Consider the following 24971-nt stretch of genomic DNA (forward strand, 5'->3'; position numbering starts at 1 on the left):
TTGAGAGTTTCTCAATTAGTCACATGGATTCATGATTCAATGAAAACATCAAGCTTTGAAAATTAGAGCGGAAAATGAGCTAATCGTGTGTTTATGTAGAGGTTAAATGGGTTTGATTAGAAGGAATGCATTTGTTAAGGGACACTGCAGCTCCATAAACAAGGTGGAGTCACATTTTTTCATGTGCTGCAAAAGATAAACCGAACTGCACCATAAATATAATACCACCTTCTTTTTAGCTAAGCCAGGGGCCTGCAACCTGTGGCTCTGGAGCCACATGGGGCTCTTTAGTCTCTCTGTAGCGGCTCCATCAAGCTTTCACAACATGAAATGTAAATATACATCTGAGGACTTTTACAAAAGATTTGTCACTCTTGGTTCAAAAGGGATTCAAAAAATGGACAGGTAAAATTTGGAAAAACAGGTAAAAATGCTTAAAACTGCTAAAATTTCAAAATTATCTACAAAAAATGCTTGAAAAGAGTAACGGAACTGTTAAAATCAGGTACAAAAATAGTTCAAAATGTCAAGAAATGTTCAATATCTTGAACTGCAGTAAAAACCTTAAATACATCATAAGATACAGTATTTTTATGTGCATCAAACTATTACGAGGGAGAACCGGAAAATAACCGGACACTGGTTATAACTTTTCATGTGTTTTATTTTAACAATTACTCAAAGCTGTCACCTTCAAAGTAATCCCCGCTGGTTTGAATACACCGTTGCATCCGTGTTTTCCAGCTTTCAAAGGCATTCAAAACTCGTACGTATTGATCCCGTTCAGTGCGTCTTTCGATTTTTGTTTAAGCTCCTCGACGTCCTCAAATCTCCGCCCCTTCAGCTCTTTTTTCATTCTTGGGAAGAGAAAAAAATCACACGGTGCTACGTCCGGCTAATAGGGCGGATGAGGCAGCAGGGTCATCCCGTTTTTCGCCAGGAACTGCACTACTCGCAGGGCCCGGTGCGCCGGGGCGTTATGGTGCAGCCACCACTCGCCATTCCGCCAAAGCTCCGGACGCTTCTGCCTCACCGCTTCTCGGAGCCGCCTCAGGACTTGGATGTAGTGGTCCTGGTTAACAGACTGCCCAGGCGGCACAAACTCGCTGTGGACTACCCCTTTTGCGTCGAAAAAGCAGATCAGCATGGCTTTTACCGCTGACCGGGACTGGCCGAGGGGAGTCCGGTTGTCGCCACCGGCTCGACTGCTGCTTGGTCTCGGGATCGTAGGCGTGACGCCAGGTCTCATCCGCCGTGATGACTTTGCCCAGCAGTCCAGGATCCTCTTCAATGTGCTGGAGGATTTCCCGGCACACATCCAAGCGGGCCGCCTTCTGCTCCGGAGTGAGGACGCGCGGAACCATCTTCGCTGCGACCCGCCGCAAGCCCAAATCCTGGGACAGGATCTCCTGACAGGAACTCCACGGAACCCCCGTCAAGGTGGACACCTCCCCGATCGTCCTTCGCCTGTTAGCCAGGACCACGGCTTCCACCTCACGGCTCTTTTCCTGTGTGCGTGAGGACACGGGTCGTCCAGAGCGGGGCTGGTCTTTAATGGACATTTCGACCCTTTAAAAGCGCCCATACCATTCAAAAACCTGCGTTCTCCCCAGGGCACTATCTTTATATGCCTCCTGGAAGATGGTGAGTGTTTCTGATGTTGTTTTTCCCAGCAGAAAACAAAATCTGATGCTTGCGCGCTGATCGCGTTTAGTGATGTGTTCCGCCATTTTGTGCTTTTCCGAAGAAGGGAGTCCTGCTGTGTTGACGTCAGCGCTGTGTGTGCTTTCCCTGTGTAACTTTGTGAGACGATAATTTGCAGAGATCTGCACAAGAACATGCTGTAGTGAGATTGAACAACCAAAATCATTCTTGTCTTAATTTTTAAACACAGTGTGGTTTCTTTCCGGTACCCCCTCGTATGTAACTTCATAAGCTGCATTAGCCTCGTTTTATATAGGTTAAATGTGCTTTGCGGCTCCAGATCAACTTGATTTGGGTGGAAAGTTATAAAAATGGCTCTTTTGGCCTTAAAAGTTGCAGACCCCTGAGCAAAGTCATCATAAAAAAAAAAAAAACAACCCGGGTCTGCGTATCACTGCTCGTTTCTCCCACGCCAGTGATGAAGAAATAAGATGATTTCAGGTAAAATGTAAAGTTTAACTGACGGTAAACCTTGAGTTTCTCTTGAAAATCTATTAAACTTGAAAATCTATTAAAAGATGCATCCTGACAGTCCAGCATGAATCAGTCTTACACTGCAAACATGGACCTATAACGATGTGAAACAGCATGATTTGCATTTTGAGTTTTCACTCTGCAGCATGCAGAGCACTGCACCGCAAGACGTGTTTTTATAAACTGTTCTCACAAAAGGAGATTGAGACAGCCTGTCATTAATAGCAATGCCCAGGCATTTCAAACTCTTAGGTGTGTCTTTTTGCATGAAAGAAAGTGTTTGTGGAATCTTCTTCCTCCAAGTTCAATTGAGTTGTTGCAATTACTGATTGCAGGGTTGGAAAACACACGAGACGAATCACAATGTCACCTGCTTAAAACCATGTAGACACGCGTCCCTGATGAGCAGAGACACACGACTGATTAAACACACTCAAACCAGTCTTTGGTACACCTTTTATAGCTTTTAGGAAGATGGGGAAAATCTGTTAAAAACAAACAAAAAAAAAACTGTTTACTCATAATTGTTTTGGGCCATTTGCTTGGTGATTTGCTGGACCAGATTTGAGTCTCTCGCAGGCAACTTTTGGTCCACGGAGTTTATGTTTGACACCCCTAATCTTAAAGTGCTTCATTTCTCACAAGTGGTTTATATGTTCCACTTCTGGAGGTTCATTTTAATGGTTTTACTTTCATTTGAATTCTTTATACTATTGAGAAAAAGTCACTTATCAGGCATCCCAGGTTGGAGGGGATACTGTGACATTAGGTTTGGATAATATTGAAAAAGGTTTCTTCGGTATAAATTGCGTGAGCTTTACTCAATTTATCTTTTTTCATCCCTTGTTCAATTTACTTTAACTTGTTGCTCATCTGTCAAGAAGTTTGAATTTCAGTCATGAAAATCACTTTTTAAAAATAACCTTATGATTTTTATTTATATTGACTTTTTGTTCATGCAGCCAAGTGAGAAATAGGTTAGAAGGAACACAAAACAAACTACTTTAAACATGAAAATCCTGATACTTATAATTCATTTTTTAAGACATGCGTTATTAAAAACCCCAAAGAAAGCAGTCTTCCCAGATCTGACCCTGTTTCCATCAATAGGCTGACAACGTCAAAATGTCTGAGAATTTAAAGACAGGCTTAAGCCTTGCCATTTTCCCACATTTTTAAGTCCTTTCTGCATGCGTGCATCACTGCCTGCAAACAGAGAGATCACACCCCGCTCAGCTGCAGCATTGTTGGCTAAAGCTGAGGATCAACTTACAAGATTTTCAGACCCGACAGAGACGGAGTGACACAAAGAGACGAATAGAAAGCTTTTATTCATGAGACTCAAATCACATCTAAAGACAAAACACACTAAAAGGTCAATTAAATACAAATATTTATTAAATAAGACTTCAAAATCTAAAAATGGAGATTTCACTAAAGTGCAGTAATAAAAGAGATCTGAACGCTACTTCATGTAATTCCCGCTGAAGCCCGGGCTGACTTCTTATTGCCACTCCTCCAGTTCATAAAGTTTCTTCAGGTCAGACTTCAGCGCCTCTTCGTCCTCCTCCTCCTCCTCCACCTCCACCTCGATCCCGTCCATGGTCTTCTGCAGCTGCTCCTTGATGTTGTTCAGCTCCAGCAGGCCGCCCTGCAGGTCCTTGCACACGTCCCGGATCTTGGCGGCGAACTCCGTCTTGGCGCCTTTCTTCAGCTCCATGGAGTCCTTGGCGAGGAAGAAGACGTCCAGAGCCAGGAAGAGGCCCGACATCACCCCGGTGGTGACGCTCATCACCTGGGCGGCCTTGGCGGCGCCGCCGGCCACGCTGAGGACCTGCACGGTGTTGATCAGACTCTCGGTGTTGATGACCAGGGCCTTGCCGGCCCGGCCGCCCTCCTTCATCACGTGCTTGACGTTCTGGTTGAGGTGCTTCTTGGCGATGCTCTCGGCGTACTGCTCGAAGTTCCACTCCTCCAGGGTCTCCATGCCTTCCTGTTGGCCAGAAGTCAAGCAAGGACTGAGATCACTGGCCTGCAGCCACTTTAGTTCCTCTTTCGAATTTTCATCCTGTAATTTTTGACTTATTTAAGTCCTCTGGTTAAAATGTTTAAAAAGGCTAAAATAGCTAAAAACTCTTTGAAGGAGAATTGGCTTAAAAACAAAAAAAAAAAAGTAGGCATCCTACCTGTTTTCGCTACATTCTTGACAGTTTGACATTTTCTTTTAATCTTTCTAGTCTTGTCAGCCAAAACGGCTAAACCAAGCAAAAGAGCTGAATCAGGTAAAATAGGATAAAAAAAAAGAAAAAAGCTAAAAAAGGCTAAGAAAGCTGAAACAGCTAAACTGATTATAAACTGTCGTCAGAAAAAGTCATAAATGCACACCTAGCACAGCTACATAAATAACTTTAGAATCTGTGTGATCTTTTAGGATTCAACATGCTTTTGCAGCTCCAGAGCAATTCAGAAATGGCTTTTATTTTGAAAAGCTGCGCCCCCTGACCTTTATCCCTTAGATATTGTGGTTTCTCCACTTCAGCAATCTTCACAACATGTAGGTCCCGGTTTAAATGATGATTTCAAGTAAAAACAGTAAACCTTTCATTGCAGTTTGGTTTCCATGACAACAGCGCTCAGAGTCACTGAAAACATTACAATTCTGTCTCTGTGGAAAAAAACGCAACTTTTTCAGTAAATATTTGTTCCTCCACATGCGATCGACAGCAAAACGCTCTCACCTGCAGGAAGTCCAGGCAGTCCTTGATGTCTTTCATCTCCTCCTGGTAGTCCTGGATCATCTTCTCCACCTTCTTGCGGTCGGTCTTGGAGTGGACGGTGTCGGTGATGTTGGCCGAGGCGGACGCCACGCCGCCCGCCGTGGCGATGCCGATGCCCACGGCGGTGACGATGAGCGACGTCCCGGCGGTGAACGGCGCCAGGATGAGGCCGGTGATGGTGGTGACCGAGCCGGCCACGCTGGCCACGCCGCCGCCCACGCTGGCCGTCACCGTCTTCTTGTGGAAGTTGTCGGCCTGGTCGGCCAGAGCCAGCAGCTCCAGGATGCGCTTCTGCAGCGAGGCGCCGCGCTGGTTGAAGAAGCGCACGAAGAGGCGGGCGGCCATGAAGACCCGGTCGGCTGCTTCTTCAACCACTCTGACAAAAGAGAACCCGGAAATTCAGGAGGAGGAGGAAATACGTGAAGTTTCACTAAGGTCAGGCTTGTTGGACATAATATTACTTATTGCACTTTTACATTTTTTTAACTAATTAATCACAACTATGACAGTCAGATCATTTGTGAACTTGAAATTAACATTCAAAATCACCAGTTTAATGCACAAAAATGTCTTTGTCTAAGTGTTTTAACTTAAGTGGAGCAGTTTCACATCACAGATGTGGAATTTGAACCATCTAACATGTTAAAGTTGAGATGCTAAAATGAAGGCCAGTCCCATTTTCTCTTTCAAATGAAGAATCTAATCCTCATAATTCACCTGGACTGAACAGGGATGAAAAAAACAATGTCCCGATGACTTGTAAATGAATTTTATGTCCAACTTCTTTTCTTCGAGGCAGCTGTTAACCGCAACTCTGCAATTAATCTCAATAAAATTGCATTAATCATGATTAATGCAATTAAATCTGACAGCACAAAAAGAAAGACATAAAAACAGGCTACCAGGTTGTACAAATGGATAATTAATCCTTAACAGGCCACTGTTAAAATAAAGGCTTCTGTATTTTCTGTTACTTGTGGATGAATCAGTTAATTGAGGAGCTACGCTCATTACATTAAAGCGGTTCTATCATGAAAATTGGACTTTAATTAGCTTTTAACATTGTTAGTGTGTGTTTACCTCATAAACACTTCAGTGAACTCCGTGTTTCTCTTCATTCATGCATGTTTCAGTAAACTATATGAACATAAAGTCTAAGCTCTACACCTCCACCATTAAAAAACTAAGGCATATAAAATTACTAATATTTCATAATGGAAAAGTACTGCATAATGCAAGGGGTGCTAAAACATGTTATTACTGACTGTAGATGAGTTTGGCGGCTGGGAAAAGCAGGATGTGTCTCCTTTAAATTGTTGTGGGTTTGCATTTAAATTAGAGTTGCCAACCGTTCCTTGAAAAACGGAATCGTTCCGTATTTGGATGTAAAAGTGTGCGTTCCGTATTGAACTGAAAAGGAACGCACTTTGTTCCGTATTTTTGTGAGAGTCAAAACGTGAGCAATGGAACATGCGCTTTTTTTTTTTTTGTGAAAACTTACGGTAAATTGTTCATCGGCTCTCTGACGTTCTGTGACCAATGAGCTGACAAACAGGGCTTGACAACACAGAATCACTCTTATCTCATTGGTCAAAAAAAGACCGTTCATAGGAGGCTACGGCAGCTCATTGGCCAATAGTCAGTTTGGTCAGAGAGCGCATGGGAAGAAGTAAATCAAAACATTAAAGCAGCGCAGCATGGCTTCCATGGACATGTGAGTTTGTGCCGTTTACATATCGGATATATCATGTTTAGTTCATTGATTTGTGTCTGCTGCTGCAGACCGTGGAGTGTTTTCCGTTTAGATACTGCACATTGTTGGTTTTTTTTTGTTCAGAAGGTTTTTCAGTTTTGATTTTGCACTTTTTTAGTTGAAAATAAAAAAATGGAACATGTTAAAATCCAGAAGAGACAGCAGCTGTTTGATGTTATTTTGCACATTTAGCAATAAATATAGAATAGAATAGGAATAGAAGACTATTAATCTCACAGTGGAGAAATGTACAGGTGTATAGGCTCATAGAACCCACAGCGGGGTGCAAAAGTAATGAATGGTGCAATAATTAACAAGTAATAGTGCAAATCATACTAGGATTGATAATAGAAGCGAAAGACAATGAAGATCTAACTGTATGTACAACCTGAATCTTAAAAATATAACAGGAAATATATAATATATACAATATATACAATACAATATGCAATATACGATGCAATATATAACTATACAGTACGATATATAATATGTACAATATGTTTTAGCAGAGTGAATGGACGATAAAGTGTCGCTGAATTTCTTTAGGGCGGGTGCAGGATATTATAATGTCCAGGATTATTGCACATATTCCACATAGCAGAATTGTACAGTCTGACAGCGGTGGGGATGAGAGACCTGTGGTATCACTCCTTCCTGCACTGAGGGTCTCATTCGCCACTGAAGGAGCTGCTGAGCTGCTCTACCATCCGGTGCAGTGGCTGAGAGCTGCTGTCCATGATGGATGATACTTGACTGATAACTGTCTCACTGTGGGCCTCAAATACAAACTGATCAAGCTGATCATGAGTTATTGCAATCTTGCTACTGTAGGTGTAATGCAGTAGCCTAATGTGTTTTTTATAGTCTGTAATAGGTATAACTGTGGCAAAATGCTGTTATACATGCGTTTTTGACCCCCAAAAAACCCAGTTTTTTTCAGCTGCCCGCGAGAGGCGTTACTTATTTCAATCTCTGGGAGTTGGCAACCCTAATTTAAATATTCAATGAGGAAATGCTGGCATGAATTGCACGGCCCTGTACGGTAAGGGCTGGTAAAGTTGTGGCGTGTAAAATACGCAACACCGGTTGAACAACAGCTTGTCTGGATGGCGTCTGATAAAACTAATAACGATATGCCTGACGGAAACTGGACGACGTCGCGATCAATCATTCCTCTTGAAGCTTGCGAGCCAAGAAAAATGAAGCCTTCAGGTTGCATAAGATTAAAACAACACTCATCATATCAAAACAACTAAACTATTAAATGCCATGATCAGATCTGTGACTTACTCTTCAGCTTCGTCGTCCTTGGTCGCCTCGTTCCACTCGTCCCATCCTGCGTCACAAACAGGAAGTGAGAACATGGACGACTTTCCCCTGCAGGAAATGCGTTTGTTGGGGTGTGAAGTGTACCTTCCACGGTTCTCCACCACGACAGGAGGCCATCTTCATCCTGGAATCGAGGGGATTGAGACTCGTTAAGGTATTTCGGAGAGTCCAGAGAGAAACATGCATCATCGGCGAAAGGTGTGGAGTGGAGCCTACGTCCAGCGGGTCCAGGACCGTCCCCTCGCTGTGTTCTTCTGGGACCATCTCCAGGGTCTGGACCTCCACCTCCTGCAAGGGAAGGAAACACACATGACTTCAGACTGACTCTTCTCGTAGCTCAATTCCTTCACAGTTCAGTATTTGTGTTTACACAACAACAACAAACAACAGCACCAACTAGTGGCCTGTCATGCTATGTGCATCATTTTTAGTGTTTTCACTGGAAGCACGGTCGAGTAAATGAGACTTTAGTCTTGATCCATCTGGAAAGTCGCATTCATTAAAATGTTGAATGAGCAACTTCCAGTTACAGGAACTAAAAGAAAAATAGCTATTTCCTAATTACTTTGAAAACGGGTTCAGTACTTGTAAGATAAAAGGTTCCTTTCTCGAAAAACTAATTACCTTTTATTAAATATGACTGTTACTGTCTTGCTTTCTTCAGTTAATGACAAGCAAAAGCTAAAATTAAAAAAAAAACCAAACAAAACAGAATTCTTCATGAAGCAAGATAAAACTTAAAGGGGCTGTATCATGCAAAATTCACTTTTTGTATGTTTTAACCTTGTTAAATAGTTATGTACTCACCAAAAACACCCCCAAAGCGTTTTTTTTTCCTTCGTGCCTGCGTGTTTGAGCTTTCCTCGTGTTTCTGCTGCTCAGAGAGGCAGCCCCTCCCGATTACGGAGATAAACTTTAACCATCGTCTGAAAGCAACAATCAAGCAAGAGCAAGAGTCTGAAGGGTCTGAAGGGTCTGCGCTTGGTGAGTTTCTCACAGGAAAAGACGTTTTCGCGTGTCTTTGCGTGTAGAGAAGCTAGAGCTAAAGAGCTAAAGCTAGGCAGCGTTTTTCTTTTGAAGCGCTGATTGGTTGAAGTACACTGTCAGTCAAAGTCCACAGGGGGAGAGGCGGGATTTTCAGTGAACCAGAGCGTTTTCTCTTCCGGGTTTCAGAATTAGCCCCAGAAAATCTTTTATTTCACACAAAATGACTTTTCCTTAGCACCAAAAATAAACTATTACCATGCTAATGCCATTTCTAGGGTTTGGACTAGCTAAAAAAGCATGATACAGCCCCGTTAAATTAAACAAACATCAAATAGAAAAGTCAAAGAAAATGACGCAAAACTAAAATCAATATGCAATGAAAACCTACAATGTTGAACAGAAAATAAAATAATTCTAAATCCTCATTTGCTCAAAGTTTACTCTACCCTTGTGTACGAAACCTGAAAACGTCCTACTGTGTGAAACCAGGCCGACCCTGAGGGGCTGGGCGTGACGAACAAACAGGCCTCGTTCGCTGGGAGAGGCTCAGAGAGGCCACAGCTGTTTGCTCATGATTTCAGTCAAAATAAGCCTTTAGCGACAACACACACCCTGAAACTGTGACTTTAAACCCCGTCTTAATGAGGAATTTACTCCTCTTTCCTAACAAAGGCTTCAGTGTCAAGCTCATCAGGACTCTTCGGGTCCAGATCAAGGCTCACACTCCGTTCGTGTGTGTGCGAGTGTGTGTCCTGTGTTGGACTGTAGACCCGTCCAGGGTGTTTCCCTCCCTCGCCCATAGTTAACTGGGCTCAGCTCCAACAGGATAAGGCTGCATAGATTGATTGATTCATGGAACATCCTGTTTGATGTCTGATAATTAGTAACTCAGAACAGTATAAAATGACAGGTGGAGCAGCAACGATACACAACGCCCATGAAGTAGGTGGCTGGATATGTTCAGTATTTGCTGATTATATAACAGTTATTGATAACAAGATGATAATTTTTGAGATTCACACACAAAACATGTTTAACCTTTACATTACAATTTACGTTGGTCGACATTTCATCACAGTTTTGGCTGTCTTTGTAATTGTAACATTTCAGAATAGAACTCCTTTAACCCCAGAGGGAAATTAATGAATAGAAAGTTGAATATCATATAAAACAGGATTAATATTAAATAATAGATATTTAAAAATGACTTAACGTAGACTAATATAAGCACAAGAAGGTGGGAATAAACCAAAACACAGAAAATATTGTTTACAGGAAGGGTTATTGAGTCTTATGTCCACAGGAAGAAAGGACATTTTATTCATTTGATTTTATTCAATTTTTAAGCCCCCATTTGTTTTTTAAAATGACACCTGGTGTATCAATAAAATAAAAATCATAAATGGCACCAAACAACTCAACATGCTTCATTTTCAGATCCACAAAAGAATTCACTAATTAAAATAATTTTTTTAATGTGTATTAGGCTTGCTATTTTTAACATATTATTGCGCGTGCATATATTATTTCCTCCTTAATTCAAATGCATGCCATTGCTCTGTAGACGACTAACCTGCGGCGGTGCTGGATTGTCTGAGGACGCACTGGTGGAGTCCTGAATGGAAGGATATTAAGAAAAGTGAAAAACCAAACCAGATGAGAGAGAAAACAACGAAAGCCCTACACTTCAAACAGAACGTAACGCGAAAACATAGAAGATAATGCAAAAATGTTTATATACCCATGGGAACCTTACCTTCGTTCCTGACCCAAATAATGAAGTGGGAAGAATCCTCTTTAATTTGAATGACTGCAGGTGAAAAAAAGAATACAGACATTCTTCATAATTTGCATGCAAACAAAGAGAAATAATAGCATATGTACATAATAAATCAGATTAAATCATAAAAAGACCAATGCTTGCATCCATTTATTTATTTTTTTATTGTAATACATGTCCCTGAAAGCAAAAAGCTTTAAAGCCTTTTTCTTCTGCCCTCCTCCATGTGTGTTTGTGACACTTAAAGTCACGTTTTCTTCCACTGGTCACAGTTGTGAGAGGAAAAACAAAAAAACAACCCATGCATGTTTCGCTCCAGGAATGTAAATAAAACTGAAACATAATGGTCACATACCACAGTTCTCCTCTTTGGAACCGCAGCTGGCTGCGACTGCAGCTTCGGACCGGCATCTTCTACGTACCAGACCGACTGGGAGGAGAGCAAACAGGGAAATATGAAGATTTTAGGCGGGTTCGCTGTATTTAACACTTCAAATCTAAATCGTGGCATAATAGCCTTTAACTCTAACCTTTAAAGAGTACAAAATAAACAGTGACATTGTCATGGAAAAAAACTCCAATAGCTGTTGCATTATGGGTGTTTTTTCCTTCTCACTCTGACAGCAGGGCTTTGAGGCTGATGCCAGTTTGTTATGTTTCATGGCAGCATCAGTGATTTCTCAGCTTTGGTCTCAGTGTTGAGTTGTGTCTAAAACTACTCAAAAATGTGCTATAATTCTATGTTTTCTTTGAAATTTTTCCAATTTCCTTGATGGTTTGGTCAGTTTAGAGCCTCCTGCTGGCTGATTTTAACCCAGAGGTTTATATTTGACACCTCTGATATAAAATAAGAATAAAAAAAGAAGGTTCAGTATGCTTAAGATACACATTAGTTTCCTCCTCTCAACCTTCAATGTAACTATGGATGAGAAACTCCGGTTGCCTGGAAACATGGCAGACTCCTTACATAATTATAAGGAAAAAATAAAGCTAATCAGTTTCATCAAAATTTCTGGGAAACATCAACTTTGGTAGTTTCTTTTTTTTTTTTTAAATCCTCTATTTCCGTGTTTAGCTCAAACAGCGAGAGATTCAGACACTGATCTCTTTCTTCTAAAAGAGTCCATGAAGTCTACATTTCATGGTTCGCTGCTGTGGTTTTCTTCTTTTCTTCCTGCTGACTCACGGTACACCACGTCAGGTGTGTCTAAACTTCCCGGTGAAACTGATTTGAGTCGTTAAATCAGCTGTTCGATAACCCAGTTCTCATGACAGACTGCGAGAACTAACCCTGGAGTATTGGAAATGTTGCCTTTTTGGGATAAAAATTAGAAACATGAAATCACAGTTGAGATAGAATTGATTATCCTCGAGTAGAACATATTATTTTTATAAATATGAAACCTTCACTTTACAAGTTTAATAGTACAAAAATGGAGTCCTACTTCATAACTCTTAACCTCCTGGAAAGAAAAACTTAAGTGTTTCTGATTCATCTTGACAACCAGTGTTTGGCGATCTGCTCCTCATTTGACGCTAAGCAACCCCAACTGAAACGGAGCCGCCATTGTTCCACCGCAGTCGGTCTGCATGCCAGCCTGCTCAGATGATTCACTTTCTTTTCTTTTTTCCCCCTGACTGTAAAACGTGCTTTTCATTGTTTCGCCTCATTTCGACGGCGCTGAAATCAATAGCGAGCAGAGTAAATAAACCAGCGGCTTACGTGTCTTTCTATTGTGCTGTCGTCCAAACTCTCAGAGCTGGAGGAGTGCTCACTGTGAATCGCTTTGTTTCCCTGAAATAAACAAAAAAATTTAAAAATAAACATTTCGAAGTTGTTTATGCGAGAACAACACATCTTCAAAAAAACCAAAAAAAAAAAAACCCCCAAAAAAACATGTGACATCCTGTCAAACGCATGAACACAATCCAACTATTGTCAGTGACACCTTAAACTTGGCACAGGAGCGAGTCGGGGAGTGGACTGAACATGCAGCCATTCATCGCCGTGATCCGGTGATTAGCGTGTGCGTCACCGCCCGGCGACTTTCAATAAAATAAAGTGCGAAGTGATGGTTCGCATTCCCCTGACACACTGACCTCTGCGGCGGCGGCGGCGGCGGAGTCTGTCTCACATTCACCTTCCACCACCTGCAGCACAACAGAATCAGAGACTGGGCTCAGTGAGAAGAGGTCTGTGATGAGATGTGCGTCCTTCAGGTGGTACCTGGGTGTGAGATTTGAAGGGGTTGACTTTCTGCATCATGCCTCTGAAGCCCACCGCATGGGGCTTGAAAAGAAAGGAGACAAAAGCAAGAAAAACTATTTATATATTCATCGTGTTTCTGTGGTTATGTAGCTAAAATAATAAATCCGTGAAGCGAAAAAAAAAAAATGCTGCCTCAATAAATCCACAGAGGCTGAAAAAGTTGCCTTTGGCGCCATCTGCTGGAGGACAGAAGAATTGCATCAACCCAGGTTTAGTGAGTTCCCCTTCTGTGTCATAGGTCACAGGGGCCAAACACATTCTGTTTCATTTCAAGGGTTGATTTCCCTTGCAAACTGCAGTCCCTGAGCATGACCCTTGACCCCCAGCAGCTGACCTTAAAGCTCGTGTCCGGAGTTTCCCTTCCTTTCCAACGTATGTATCATTTTTCAACAGAGCTTAAAGCTAGGGTCGGCAATCTTGGAAAACTAGCATGTAGCACGAATGTAGCATCTCCTAAGGCTCCGCCCACCTCCCACCCCATTGGAGGAGCTCCCGTTGGGAGCGAACGCACTGGACGCGGAAGCACCACGCGCACGGAGTTTGTGATCGCCTCCAATGTTATTGACCTTTCTGACTGCCCGCACACAACGCGCATAGGAGCGCAGCACGCACGGTTCTATTTTTCACGTGAGCCGCGAGCGCCGAGAGCGCCTTGGCAACGCGCGCGCGCGCTGAACCAGGGCCAGTGCACGCCATTGAAATGTACGCGCAGGGGGCTGGTAGAACGGCGGAGGGATTTGATTGGTTCCTGAAGAGCGGCCCGCGCCTTCCGATTGGTCGGAGTTTTTACTGTCCTTTGGCCGCTACAGTTGTCAGATTTTTTCCGCACTTTTTTCCGTCCACATAATGTATTGACTTCTCCCAGGGGGCGAGGAGCATTTCACTCAGTATGACAAAAAGTGCTTTTGGACAACATCGCCTACCCTAGCTTTAAATGTGTCAGTCTAGTTCAATACTACAATATAATATTAGCATAAAGCAATATACTGTATATATATATTTTTTATTTAACCTTTATTTAACCAGGAGAATCCCGCTGAGATTAAGAACCTCTTTTTCAAGGGAGTCCTGGCCAAGAGGCAGCAAAGTTACAACTCTTACAATAAAAACATCCAAACAATATCCATATCAAATTGCATAAAACAATTACAATTTAAAGATTCCATTTCAAGTGCTCTCAGTCTGGCTTTAAATTTGTTCAATGAGATAAGCTCAGTTAATCTCCAGTTTTTTTGCAACATATTCCATGTAGTGGGAGCAGAGTGGATGAAAGCTCTTTTCCCCAATTCTGCTCGGGCAAAAGGAACACAGAGCAACAAATGATCATTTGAACGCAAGCCGTAAGAATCAACACTTCTTTGTGTGATTAAGTTGCATATGTGGGAGGGCAGTAGACCAAGCATGGCCTTGTAAATAAAAATGTACCAATGTCCCAACCTCCTGGTGGACAAAGGCGGCCATCCCACACGACAATACAAATCCCAATGATGAGTCAAAGCTCTACAGTTGGTAATAAACCTCAATGACGCATGATAAACAGTGTCAATCTTCTGAAGACATTGAGCTGAGGCATTCATGTGCAGCAGGTCTCCATAATCTAAAATTGATAAAAATGTTGCAGTGACAAGCCGCTTTTTCACATTGAAAGAAAAACAAAATTTATTTCTGAAGAAAAAAACCCAAATTGAGTTTCAGTTTCTTCACAAGATTTTCAATGTGTGGCTTGAAGGAGAGGCCCTCATCAAGCAAGACACCAAGATATTTGTACATATGAACCACTTCTATGACATTTCCCTCCAGCGTAAACAGTGAGGGGACAGTTTGAAGCACCTTCTTATTGTTTGAAAACAACATCAGTTTAGTCTTGTCAGTGTTGAGGACCAACTTGAGCTGCAGAAGTGTGTTCTGGACCACATTAAAAGCTTTGTGCAAGAATTCGACAGCTTTAGTCGGGGTTGGTCCATAACAGTAAATAATTGTGTCATCAGCATAAAAGTATATAAAAATTTATTTATGAGCCCTGCCTTCGTCTCATAGACCCCCATGTTATCCGAAAAAGCGCCGGTCAGCGTCAGCCAATAGATTTCGAGCTTCCGCCTTGTCGCGCTGTCAATTAAAGTGTGCATGCAGCCAGAGAGCACGGCCGCTCGCCCAGGCAGAGGTGAGTTAGCTACGCAGCAGCCGCCACGCTTACCTCGGATATATCCACTGTCTGCTGAACATCCACCGTAAACAGCTAAACATGGAGGATGCTGTAGGACTCGGAGTCACTCATTTTCACCCGACGGATAATAGTGTGCACAATTAAAGGGGCGTGGCTTGGTCGCTCATGAAAGCAGAGGGAGGGTGGAACCTCGAGACGTTGGATTAAAAAAAAACTCTCTCTTTCAAAACTCCGGACATAAGCTTTAATGTGGCTGCACACCATATCCAAGAAATACAGAAAAACAAATTCTCCAAATGTAATCAGTTTAGTTCTAGTTAATAACCGTCAAATTTAAACTTTAAGTTGGGACAGGAGTCATTTTCTGTACTATTTTTCAAAACATAGATATTTTTACCGTCAAACACAACATTACCTGCTTCTCCAGAGAGTCTTTAGAGTCTGCTAAGCTTCCACTGCTGGAGGAGAGGTCGCTGTCTAAAGGCCGGCCGTCCTGAGAGCACAAAACCACGGTTAAAGCAGAAAATGCATCAATCTCTTAGTAAATCTTGGAGTAAGCACCTTAAAAATATAAGCTTCAATATAATCCCTGTAACACCAGTTACCTTTGGCTGAGATGATTTAAAGGGGTTCATTTTCTGGAACATTCCTGAGATCATTCCTGGGTTCTTCAAAGGTGAAAAAGCATTTTAATAAAATACGAACCAAAAAATGATAAATTACATGTACCAAGCAGACGAAGACTGTGAGCACCTGCTGTTTTTCTTCTTGAGCTTCTTTTCCAGTCTCTTCTGGATCTGCAGAACCTTCTTCAACTTCATTTTTCAGAACCTAAAATAAAAAAATAAAAATCAGAAAAAAAAAAAAAATGAATAAATCTACAAGCTGTTCAAAAACAAATCAAATAGTGAAATCAACCTTAACTTAATACTAAGGCATTAACGAAAAGAACACAAGAGTGGGTAATGTAACTGGACCATTAACACTGTCGTTGTTGAACATGTGCAGCCTTTGAGGCCTGCAAGAGGCTCCAATCCGGCCTGAACCAAACCACTAAGCAAACGATCACAACACTACCTGCTTCTCCAGTGAGTCTGTGGAGTCTGCTAAGCTTCCCCTGCTGGAGGAGAGGTCGTCGTGTAAAGGCCGGCCGTCCTGAAAGCACAAAACCACGCTTAAAAAAAGTGGGAACCTTTAAAAGAATACTCCAAAGATTTTGGACCCACGCCCTATCCCTATCATTTACAAAGTGAGATAAGCTCATAAATACCTTTTTTTGTGTCCGTTCGTCCAGTGCCTGGCTAACAGCTGTTAGCATCGTAGTTAGCTTAGCTCAACTACGGCCGGTGAAGAGGAGACAGAGCCAGACTGAGAAAGTGGACAAAATACTCCTTCCATTGGTCCAGGGGATGGCGTATTAGCACGCGAAGTAAATCCAAATGGTTATAAAAGTTTTTAAAAGACGTGTTTTCTTTTCAATCCCTTAAAATAGCGTTTTGACACGCACAGATCTGCACAAGCATAGTGCTCCGCGGAAGGATATACCAGGCGCACAGCGGCTGAGTCTATGATTCTACTGCTGTGCTCCGGTATATCCTTCCGCGGAGCACTGCGCATGCGCAGGTCTGTGTGGATCAAAACATTATTTTAAGGGATTGAAAAGAAAACACGTCTTTTAAAAAGTTTTATAACCATTCGGATTTACTTTGCGTGCCAATACGCCGTCCCCTGGACCACTGGAAGGAGTATTTGGTCCACTTTCTCAGTCTGGCTCTGTCTCCACTTCACCTGCCGTAGTTGAGCTAAGCTAACTACGATGCTAACAGCTGGGAGCCAGGCACTGGACGAACGGACACAAAAAAAGGTATTTATGAGCTTATCTCACTTGTAAATGATAGGGATAGGGCATGGGTCCAAAATCTTTGGAGTATTCCTTTAAGTCAGTAAAGCATAAGTATAGATACAGACACACAGGAGTTACCTTTGGCTGTGATGATTTGAAGGGGTTCATTTTGTGGATCATTCCTGTGATCATACCTGGATTCTTCGAAGGTGATAAAGCATTTTAATAAAATTAATACAAAGAAAAGCCTGACTTTTAGATAAATGTACCAAGCAGATGAAGACTGTGAGCACCTGCTGTTTTCCTTCGTGAGCTTCTTTTCCAATCTCTTCTGGATCTGCTGAACCTTCTTCAACTTCATTTTTTGGAACCTAAAATACAGAGAAAAACAATAAATGAATAAATGCACAGGGTGAGTTTGTAAAAACTTGTATAATGCAATAGCTTTAAAAGTCGTTTTCTTGGAAAGTTCAGCTTCAGTTTACTGCAGAAGGTCTTAATAAACTTGTCTTTTTGTTCAGATTCCACTGTTTTACCAGTCTGACCCCTTCAGGCTGAAAATGGGTCGTACCTGAACTAAAGTTTGACACCAGAGAGCCATGAACAGGAACCGTTACCTTCGCAGTCGACTTGAAGGGGTTGACTTTCTGCATCGCCCCCTTTAACATCCCCGGGTTCTGAAATCAGGAAAAACCAGAAAATAAAGACTGGGAACCTAAAGATGTTTTGTTATTATTACATTTGAGCCTCTTCATACCTGATCCAGCGACTCTGATGAAGCAGCTTTAGGGACCTGAGTGAGAAAATGAGACCGTCTGACACAAAACACGGACACAGCTGAAGCTACCGTCACGCTGCGATCACCTGCGAGGCAGACTTGAAGGGGTTGACTTTGTGCATGACGCCTTTAAACACCCCGGGGTTCTGAAATGCACAATAAGAGCCAGAATAAGGCATTCAGAGCTGTTGGCTGACCTCTGCTGAAGGTGGAAAATCATCAGGCCAGACGGACGAGGTTAAACTTTCAGAACAATGGTGCTCTGTATTTCAGTCAAGCAAGATGTGCCGGGTTTGGAAATTCCACAAAAACATTTAACTCAATGCATAAAAAAAGTGCTGCAAAATAGAAGAAATTTACATGACATCACTTTATTGCATTGAGTAATTTAACAAAAAAACCTTACAATCATATAAACTTAAATAACCCTAAAATAAGGCAAAGACAAACAAATAAAATGGAGGCAAAAATTAGAAATCACTTTCTTCCCCACTGCCTCTCTCAAATATCCTTCACAAATTTGAGTAAATGTGTGTTAGTGAACAGTTCTCCTTCGCAGATATAATCCATCCAGCTCATTCTGATTAGACAGCAGGATTATTGCAGGACTGTGTCTCACACAGCCAGTAAAATGAACCCCATCAGGGGATTGTAACGCTTTTGACTGAAAGAAAGTGGATTTGTGTATGACCGGTGTTGTGAAGGAGTAGGCCGTGAATGTAGGGAACTTTTCTAAGTATTATCCCAAATCTCTGCACAGTAATTTAAATATGGTGCTATAAGTGAACAGTAGAGAATGTGAAGTGAGTTATGGTAAAGACTATTTTTTGTAAATATAATCTCACCTGTGTGGAGTCTGTCTGCTCCCGTGACTCTGAGGAGGACGACTGGCTGTTCGAGGAGGATGCCTGAATAAAAATAGACATTCCATGTAATTAACTTTTTCTTTTTTTTCTTCTTTTTTCAAATCTCGCCCATGGCTGTACCTGAGAGGACGACTTGAAGGGGTTGACCTTGTTCATGACCCCCATCATTCCGGTCCTCTGGTGAGGAAAGAATAAGTTTCAATGTGATCAAAGCATCCATCAACCTTTAACAAGCAGTTCAACAAAACAACTGCGTTTAACATCCTAAGTTCTTCTTCATACCTTGCTTTTTGGGTTTGGCTCATTTAAAACTTCATTGTTGTTTTCCTGGATTAAAGCAGAAGTCAAACAGTGAAAATACGGACGTGCAGGAGAGGCTACAATCCTGTAAATGTGTAAATTGGAATATTCACCTGTGGGGCTTCGGCCATTCCTGCACCCTGGGTATTCACACTTTGTGTTGCAGTGCTGTCGACATCCTGATGGGAAAAAATTAGGGGAAAAAAAAAAACTCCAGTAGATGAGGATGCTGCACAAAAACATGCAAACAAATCTTTAGAAGCGTCACCCCGATACCTTTCTGTTGGGTCGAGGTGGGAGCTGAGGGGTCGGAGCAGCAGAGGCTTCATGTCGTCTGAACATGTTCATTCTGAAATAGGTGCAAAAAATTACAAAAATCACACACAATCAGCACTTTTCAGTTTATGTCAGTGGTTCTCAAAGTGTGAGGTGAGCTGGGCAAAAAGGAGAAATCTCCAGGAGAGGAGCATGTCTTTATTTAACAGCACCCCCACTTTCAACCCACAGGGGGTAAAACTGAGGATTACACATCTCTATTATTTTTGAAACTGTAATGGGGATGAATTTGGAATATAAAATAAGCTTCAGTGAACAATTGTGATCGTCAGCAGCAAACTAAACACTCTGAACAAGACAGTAACAATGGAGGAAAGATAAAAACCCAGAAATAAAGAACTACACATAAAGATCGACTGATATGATCACCAACAAGATTTCCTCTGACTGGCAAAAGTGTTTTATAATCTGTTGCTCCCAGCGGGATTGGTCAAGTGCATTTAACAATGTGAAGTTTGAAAACTCAGCTATTCAGGAGTCATTCAAATATCCGAGCTTCCCTTTGTGTACCTGAAAGCACTGAACTCCGTTTAAATGTTTGCCGATTGAAGTCACGCATTGTGAGCCCTTAACCTGAAATGTCGGCAATTAAAGAGTCATTACATAAGTTCTACTGTAGTTGTGTGTTATAAAAAATAGAAAAAAATAGTGCCGATGGAATTAATAAGTTTATCTGAGTGTTGTGGAGTTACATAATGCGTTTCTGCTGATACGGGATAGCAAAAACTACCCCATTTGTTAAAATGGGCTGGATTTTGAATGGAGTTTGGTGCGAGCCGCTCTCGACGAAACACAGTCACCTTTCTGACATTGTGTCCGGAGGAATGTTTGACAAGGCGGAAAACAGCAGCGGGACAACGACAACAGACAGGAGGCCTACCTCAGCGTGGAGCCGGAGGAACGGGGCAACAAGAACAACAACACGCAGGGAGATTTAAAAAAGAGGAAAAAAAAAAAAGTTAGTGGAGAGAATCCTTCACTTCCCCGTCACGAGGCGGAGGAGTCAAACCGGTTTGACGGCGGCTGATGGGGAGGTGCCGGTGCTCGGTTACCGACAGCAACGTGACTCTTTCTGCTCTGATTTCAGGAGAACTTTGAGTTTCAAAGAAGAACAATACACTGTGTGAGTCCACACCCTCAAATCTGCGAGAGACTGGAGGGCAAAAAAAAAAAGGCCAGGGTCTTCACCTGTGTGTCACCTGTAGGGGGCGTGGCTTCAGGGCTCTGCTAAACAAAAGAGCCGCTTTTATTATTTTCCACCAAATAAAGCTTGTCTGGAGCTGCAAAACATGGCAATTATCTGAAATTGAAATAATAATAATAAAAAAAAAATGCTGCACATATAAAGAATAATGTTGCATTAATCAAGTGTCACAGGTGCAATTCAGATATATTTTATGACTTTTTACCCATGTATTTCCAGTTATACTACAGTTTTTCCATGGATTGTCCTGTTTTTGCTATTTTAAAGAGTTTGCTCATTTTGGGTTCTTCAGCTGTTGTTTCTAGCAGCTGTGCTTTTCCCACTGGTTAGAGCAGTTATGCTAACATTTTTTTTCCACGTTTTCTCTCTTCGATCCCCTTCTTCCTTTATATTTGACTTATTCTCATTTTTTTCCTCTTTTATTGTTTTCCATTTCCTGTTTTCCCTTTCTTTAGCTTTCTTTTTTGTTTTTTAATGTTATATGTTTTTTTTCACAGTTGAGAAACTCTTGAATGCTCCATTCTGAATTTTCAGTAGATGAGTTCACCAATATAAACAGGTGTACTTTTAATATAAGGATAATTTAGTCACTCCATCCTGACAATGTGCATCAAATCTGTCACAAATACAGCAGGCAGCAACATCTGGCAATTTATTTTAATCAAATTAGACTTATTTAGGACATGGATTTCATGTCTTTATTGTGTGTATTAGTGATTTGATATTGTATTTTGAAACTGACCGAGCACTTCCCTCCATGTACCACAAGAGGGAGTCCTCTTAACACTTGACGCTCTGAGAAGTGAGTGCTGCCTTCCAACAGCTGGGAACAGCTGGGAAGCTCACATATGCTCACATGACAATATGGGACATTTATCAACTTTCAGGTCGCCCTGGAGGGATTATAATATCACATTACCTTACACTAGGTTCAAGGTAAAGAGGGAAGAGATGGTTTTTAGTAACAGACAGCAGGATAACAGCCGGAAAGATAGAATAGAATAGAATAGAATAGAATAGAATAGAATAGAATAGAATAGAATAGACTTTATTCATCTCACAGTGGAGAAATGTACAAGTGCAAGAGGCTTGTAGAACACACGGGGGTGCAAAACATAATGAAAGGTGTAAATAAAGAATAAGTAACAGTGCACATTGTAGTCAGGATAATAATAGAAAACTAAAACAAGGAAGATTGTACTCATTTAAGGATTTCAAAAGACATAATATATTCTGAGTTTTTTGACTATAAATGTTTATTTTTTCAAGTCCTTCAGATGACCATTGTTTAAATATGTCATCCTCTCTAAAATCCTGGCTTCCCCAAATTGGTTTTTGCTGAGAAAAAAAGCAGGATTTCGGTTGAGATGTCCAATAATACCACCTTGTATTTGGTGTTGGGATTTCAACTTAATAAATTCAACTATTCATTCATTCATTCATTCATTCATTCTTTATTAAAGCCAGACACAATAAAGGTCCATATAAAGACGTACAGAGAGAAAAAAAAGTATATTATACAAAGACAATCGTCTATATACAATCATTTTAACAATGTCCTCATCCAGTGCAAAGAGGTGTAACGACTGCTGCTCCTCTGAGGGTCACACATAGTCTTTATGATGGAGTTCTCAGACTCGTCCAGTCACTCCATAAACGTAAACATTAAGTGTCTCTGCAGAGCGTCACAGGTGGGAATGCTGGCTTCCACGAACAACTGACTTGCACTGTGCCACCGCGGCACCTTCATCAACAGCATGAAACAGTCATTATAGGCCACAGTCAGTCTGCGCAGGATGTATTGCCTGTAGTTACACCACAAGGGGGCAGTATACAGTGGTGTACAAAAAATCTTCACCAAACTCAGAACAATTTTTTAAAAACTGTTGCATCCCTGCACTGTAAGGACTCATTATTACCAAATCATCTGCATACATCTGAAGAGCCAAAGACACATCCTGTTTCACAGCTGTTCAACTTTGAGGACAACTCATCGATATACACATTAAAAAGAGCCGGAGACAGAATTCCTCCTTGCCGAACCCCGTTGCTGACATGAAAGGGGTCAGACAAAACACTGTCCCACTTTACATGCATGATCTGATTTGCATACCAGAACACTAAGATATGAACCAAATATTTAGGAACACCTTGACTAATTAATTTCATGAATAGCTTATGATGATTTAAGGCCTCAGTATACTCCCCCGTCGCCGCCACGGCGTTCCTACGCCGGCAACCCTACGCCGCTACTGAACATATCTTGCTCCTGCGTCAAGGGAACGCCCTCCTCTGCCAAGCCACTAGCAGTCACAACAACAATGCGGCTTCCGTAGCTCCGGCTTTACCTAGACATAGATCTATAGACATAGATTTCTAGACGTACGTATCTAGACACGCGTGCATTTACCGAACATATATCTGCATATATGACATATCTGGTGACACCGGGCTGTGGTGGAGGAGAGGCTGAGCAGACCGTGATGAAATATTGGTGAAACTAATGAGCTTTTGGACGATTAAAGCCGTTTGAGGAGCGGCTATACACATAGCCCCGTCTGCTAACAGTGCTAACACTGCTAACAGTATAGGGATGTGCGCCACTCAATTTTGGATCTCAATTTCTCCCGAAGCACTGTTCGGATCAGAAAAGCATTTCGGGTGAGTTCTACTTTATTCTATAAACAACGCGAAAGCGGACCAATCACAGCCCTCGACGCTCACGTCACCACGCGTCGAAACGACGCGAAGTCACAATTTTCGGGAGGCGCACGTCAAGCCCCGACGTAGCCCGACGTAGCCCGTCGTAGGGCTACGACGTCTACGTCGTAGGAACGACGTAGCGGCGACGGGGAAGTATACTGAGGCCTTTACTCTATCGAATGCTTTTGAGGCATCAATAAAGCAAAGGAATACGGTAGAGTTCAGGGTCAGATATTTTCCTACCATTTCCTTTAGTGCATAGATGCACATATCAGTGCCATGTCTCTTTTTAAAACCAAATTGATTATCACTTGTAAGAACATACATCTCTAATCTTGCATATAAAATATTCTCTAGTACCTTTGAGAGGATACTGGCAAGAGCAATTGGTCTGTAGTTTTGTAAGCTGTTCAATTTAGCCGCCTTGTCTTTGATGACAGGAACCAGGACAACAGAGGGCAGAGAGTTCGGCAAAAGTCCATGGATTAAAAACCCTGTTAAACACATAGACAGCAGTGGACATAATCTGTAGCTTGAATATTTCAGATGCTCAGCTGTTATGCTGTCCAGTCCACAAGCTTTGTTTTCTCCAAGCTTCTGAATTGCATCATAAACTTCACTAATACGAACAATTACACCCTCAGTCATATCAACATTATCAATTACAACATTCTCACTTTTCACAGAGTTAAATAAGTCACAATAGTGTCTTCGCCACAATTCAGCAATATTTCCTGGACCACATACACCTTCTAGATTAGATGGCAGTGGAGGTTTAACATTGTTCATGACTTTGGCCCAATCCCATTTCTCTTTCTAGCCCTCCCCCTTGGCCCTACCCCTATGAAACGGAGTGCTAAGGGGTAGGGCAGAAAGTAAACCCCTCCGAATTGGGACACCCCTCCGACAATTGCGTACGTCATCAGTAGTCGCCGCTGCCGATGACGGAGCAGATGCGACAATTGTTTGCCGAAGAAGAATGTTTTTCTTACATTTTAAAACTTTATTAATTGACAAAATACTGACATTTATGAACTTCTTTCGTTGCGGACGTCGCCATCTTGCCGATCTTGGAAAGCTTTCTGAGAAATCTGTCATCCAGTGGCGCCGGTGGCGAGGGGCGCTTGTTTTGATCGCCTGGACCATCACTGGCGGGCGGGGTCAGTTCACTTCCGCATTGGCGGTGGCGCTCGTTTCCCACCTGCGCATTCCAGGCGGGCAGTGTTGAAGAAACCAGTTTATTGAAAATAATCGTCTATCTGTTGTGTTTGAAATGTGCCTGGAATGCGCGGGTGTGGAAACGAGTGCCCGCACCAATGCGGAAGTGAATTAACCCCGCCCGCCAGTCATGGTCTCGGCTGACAGAACAGGTGCCCCTGGCCATTGGCCGATACCCCTCCGTTTGGAGTGTGCCTCTCGAGAATCTCCTTTTGGAGGGATGGCTGGCCCTCCTTCTTGGCCCTACCCCTCCGTCATAATGACAATTGGGACACTCCTACCCCTCCACGTGAATGCGCAAAATGAGGGGAAGGGCCAAGGGGGAGGGCTAAGGGGTGAAATGGGATTCAGCCTTTGACCTCATTCCAAAACCCGTAGTAATCATGGACCTGTAGTCTTCTAGCAAGAGCATCTGCGTTCATTGTATTTTCTTTCTTTTAATATAAAGAAGGGCATTGTTAAATCTGGCGTTAGTGGCTTTTT

The 24971-nt window shown here is 42.1% G+C and overlaps 1 protein-coding gene across 1 annotated transcript; it reads right to left on the bottom strand.

Annotated features, from left to right (window-relative positions):
* Positions 1 to 3491: 3491 nt before the first annotated feature.
* On the bottom strand, positions 3492 to 20335 carry LOC115408282 (uncharacterized). Its single transcript, XM_030118937.1, has 26 exons — positions 20244 to 20335; positions 19304 to 19376; positions 19141 to 19206; positions 19010 to 19054; positions 18848 to 18904; positions 18707 to 18769; positions 17948 to 18007; positions 17841 to 17876; positions 17701 to 17760; positions 17377 to 17454; positions 17222 to 17284; positions 16318 to 16395; positions 15994 to 16071; positions 15846 to 15908; positions 15656 to 15733; positions 13035 to 13097; positions 12908 to 12958; positions 12531 to 12602; positions 11163 to 11237; positions 10784 to 10837; positions 10601 to 10642; positions 8257 to 8328; positions 8125 to 8164; positions 8002 to 8047; positions 4917 to 5331; positions 3492 to 4171 (listed from the first exon to the last, which is right to left on the bottom strand). Exons 2-26 carry the CDS (start codon positions 19373 to 19375, stop codon positions 3683 to 3685), a joined length of 2316 nt encoding a protein of 771 aa, XP_029974797.1. The 5' UTR covers position 19376; positions 20244 to 20335; the 3' UTR covers positions 3492 to 3682.
* Positions 20336 to 24971: the final 4636 nt, after the last annotated feature.

This window comes from Salarias fasciatus, chromosome 3 (genome assembly GCF_902148845.1).
Source record: "Salarias fasciatus chromosome 3, fSalaFa1.1, whole genome shotgun sequence".
Taxonomy (NCBI): Eukaryota; Metazoa; Chordata; class Actinopteri; order Blenniiformes; family Blenniidae; genus Salarias; species Salarias fasciatus.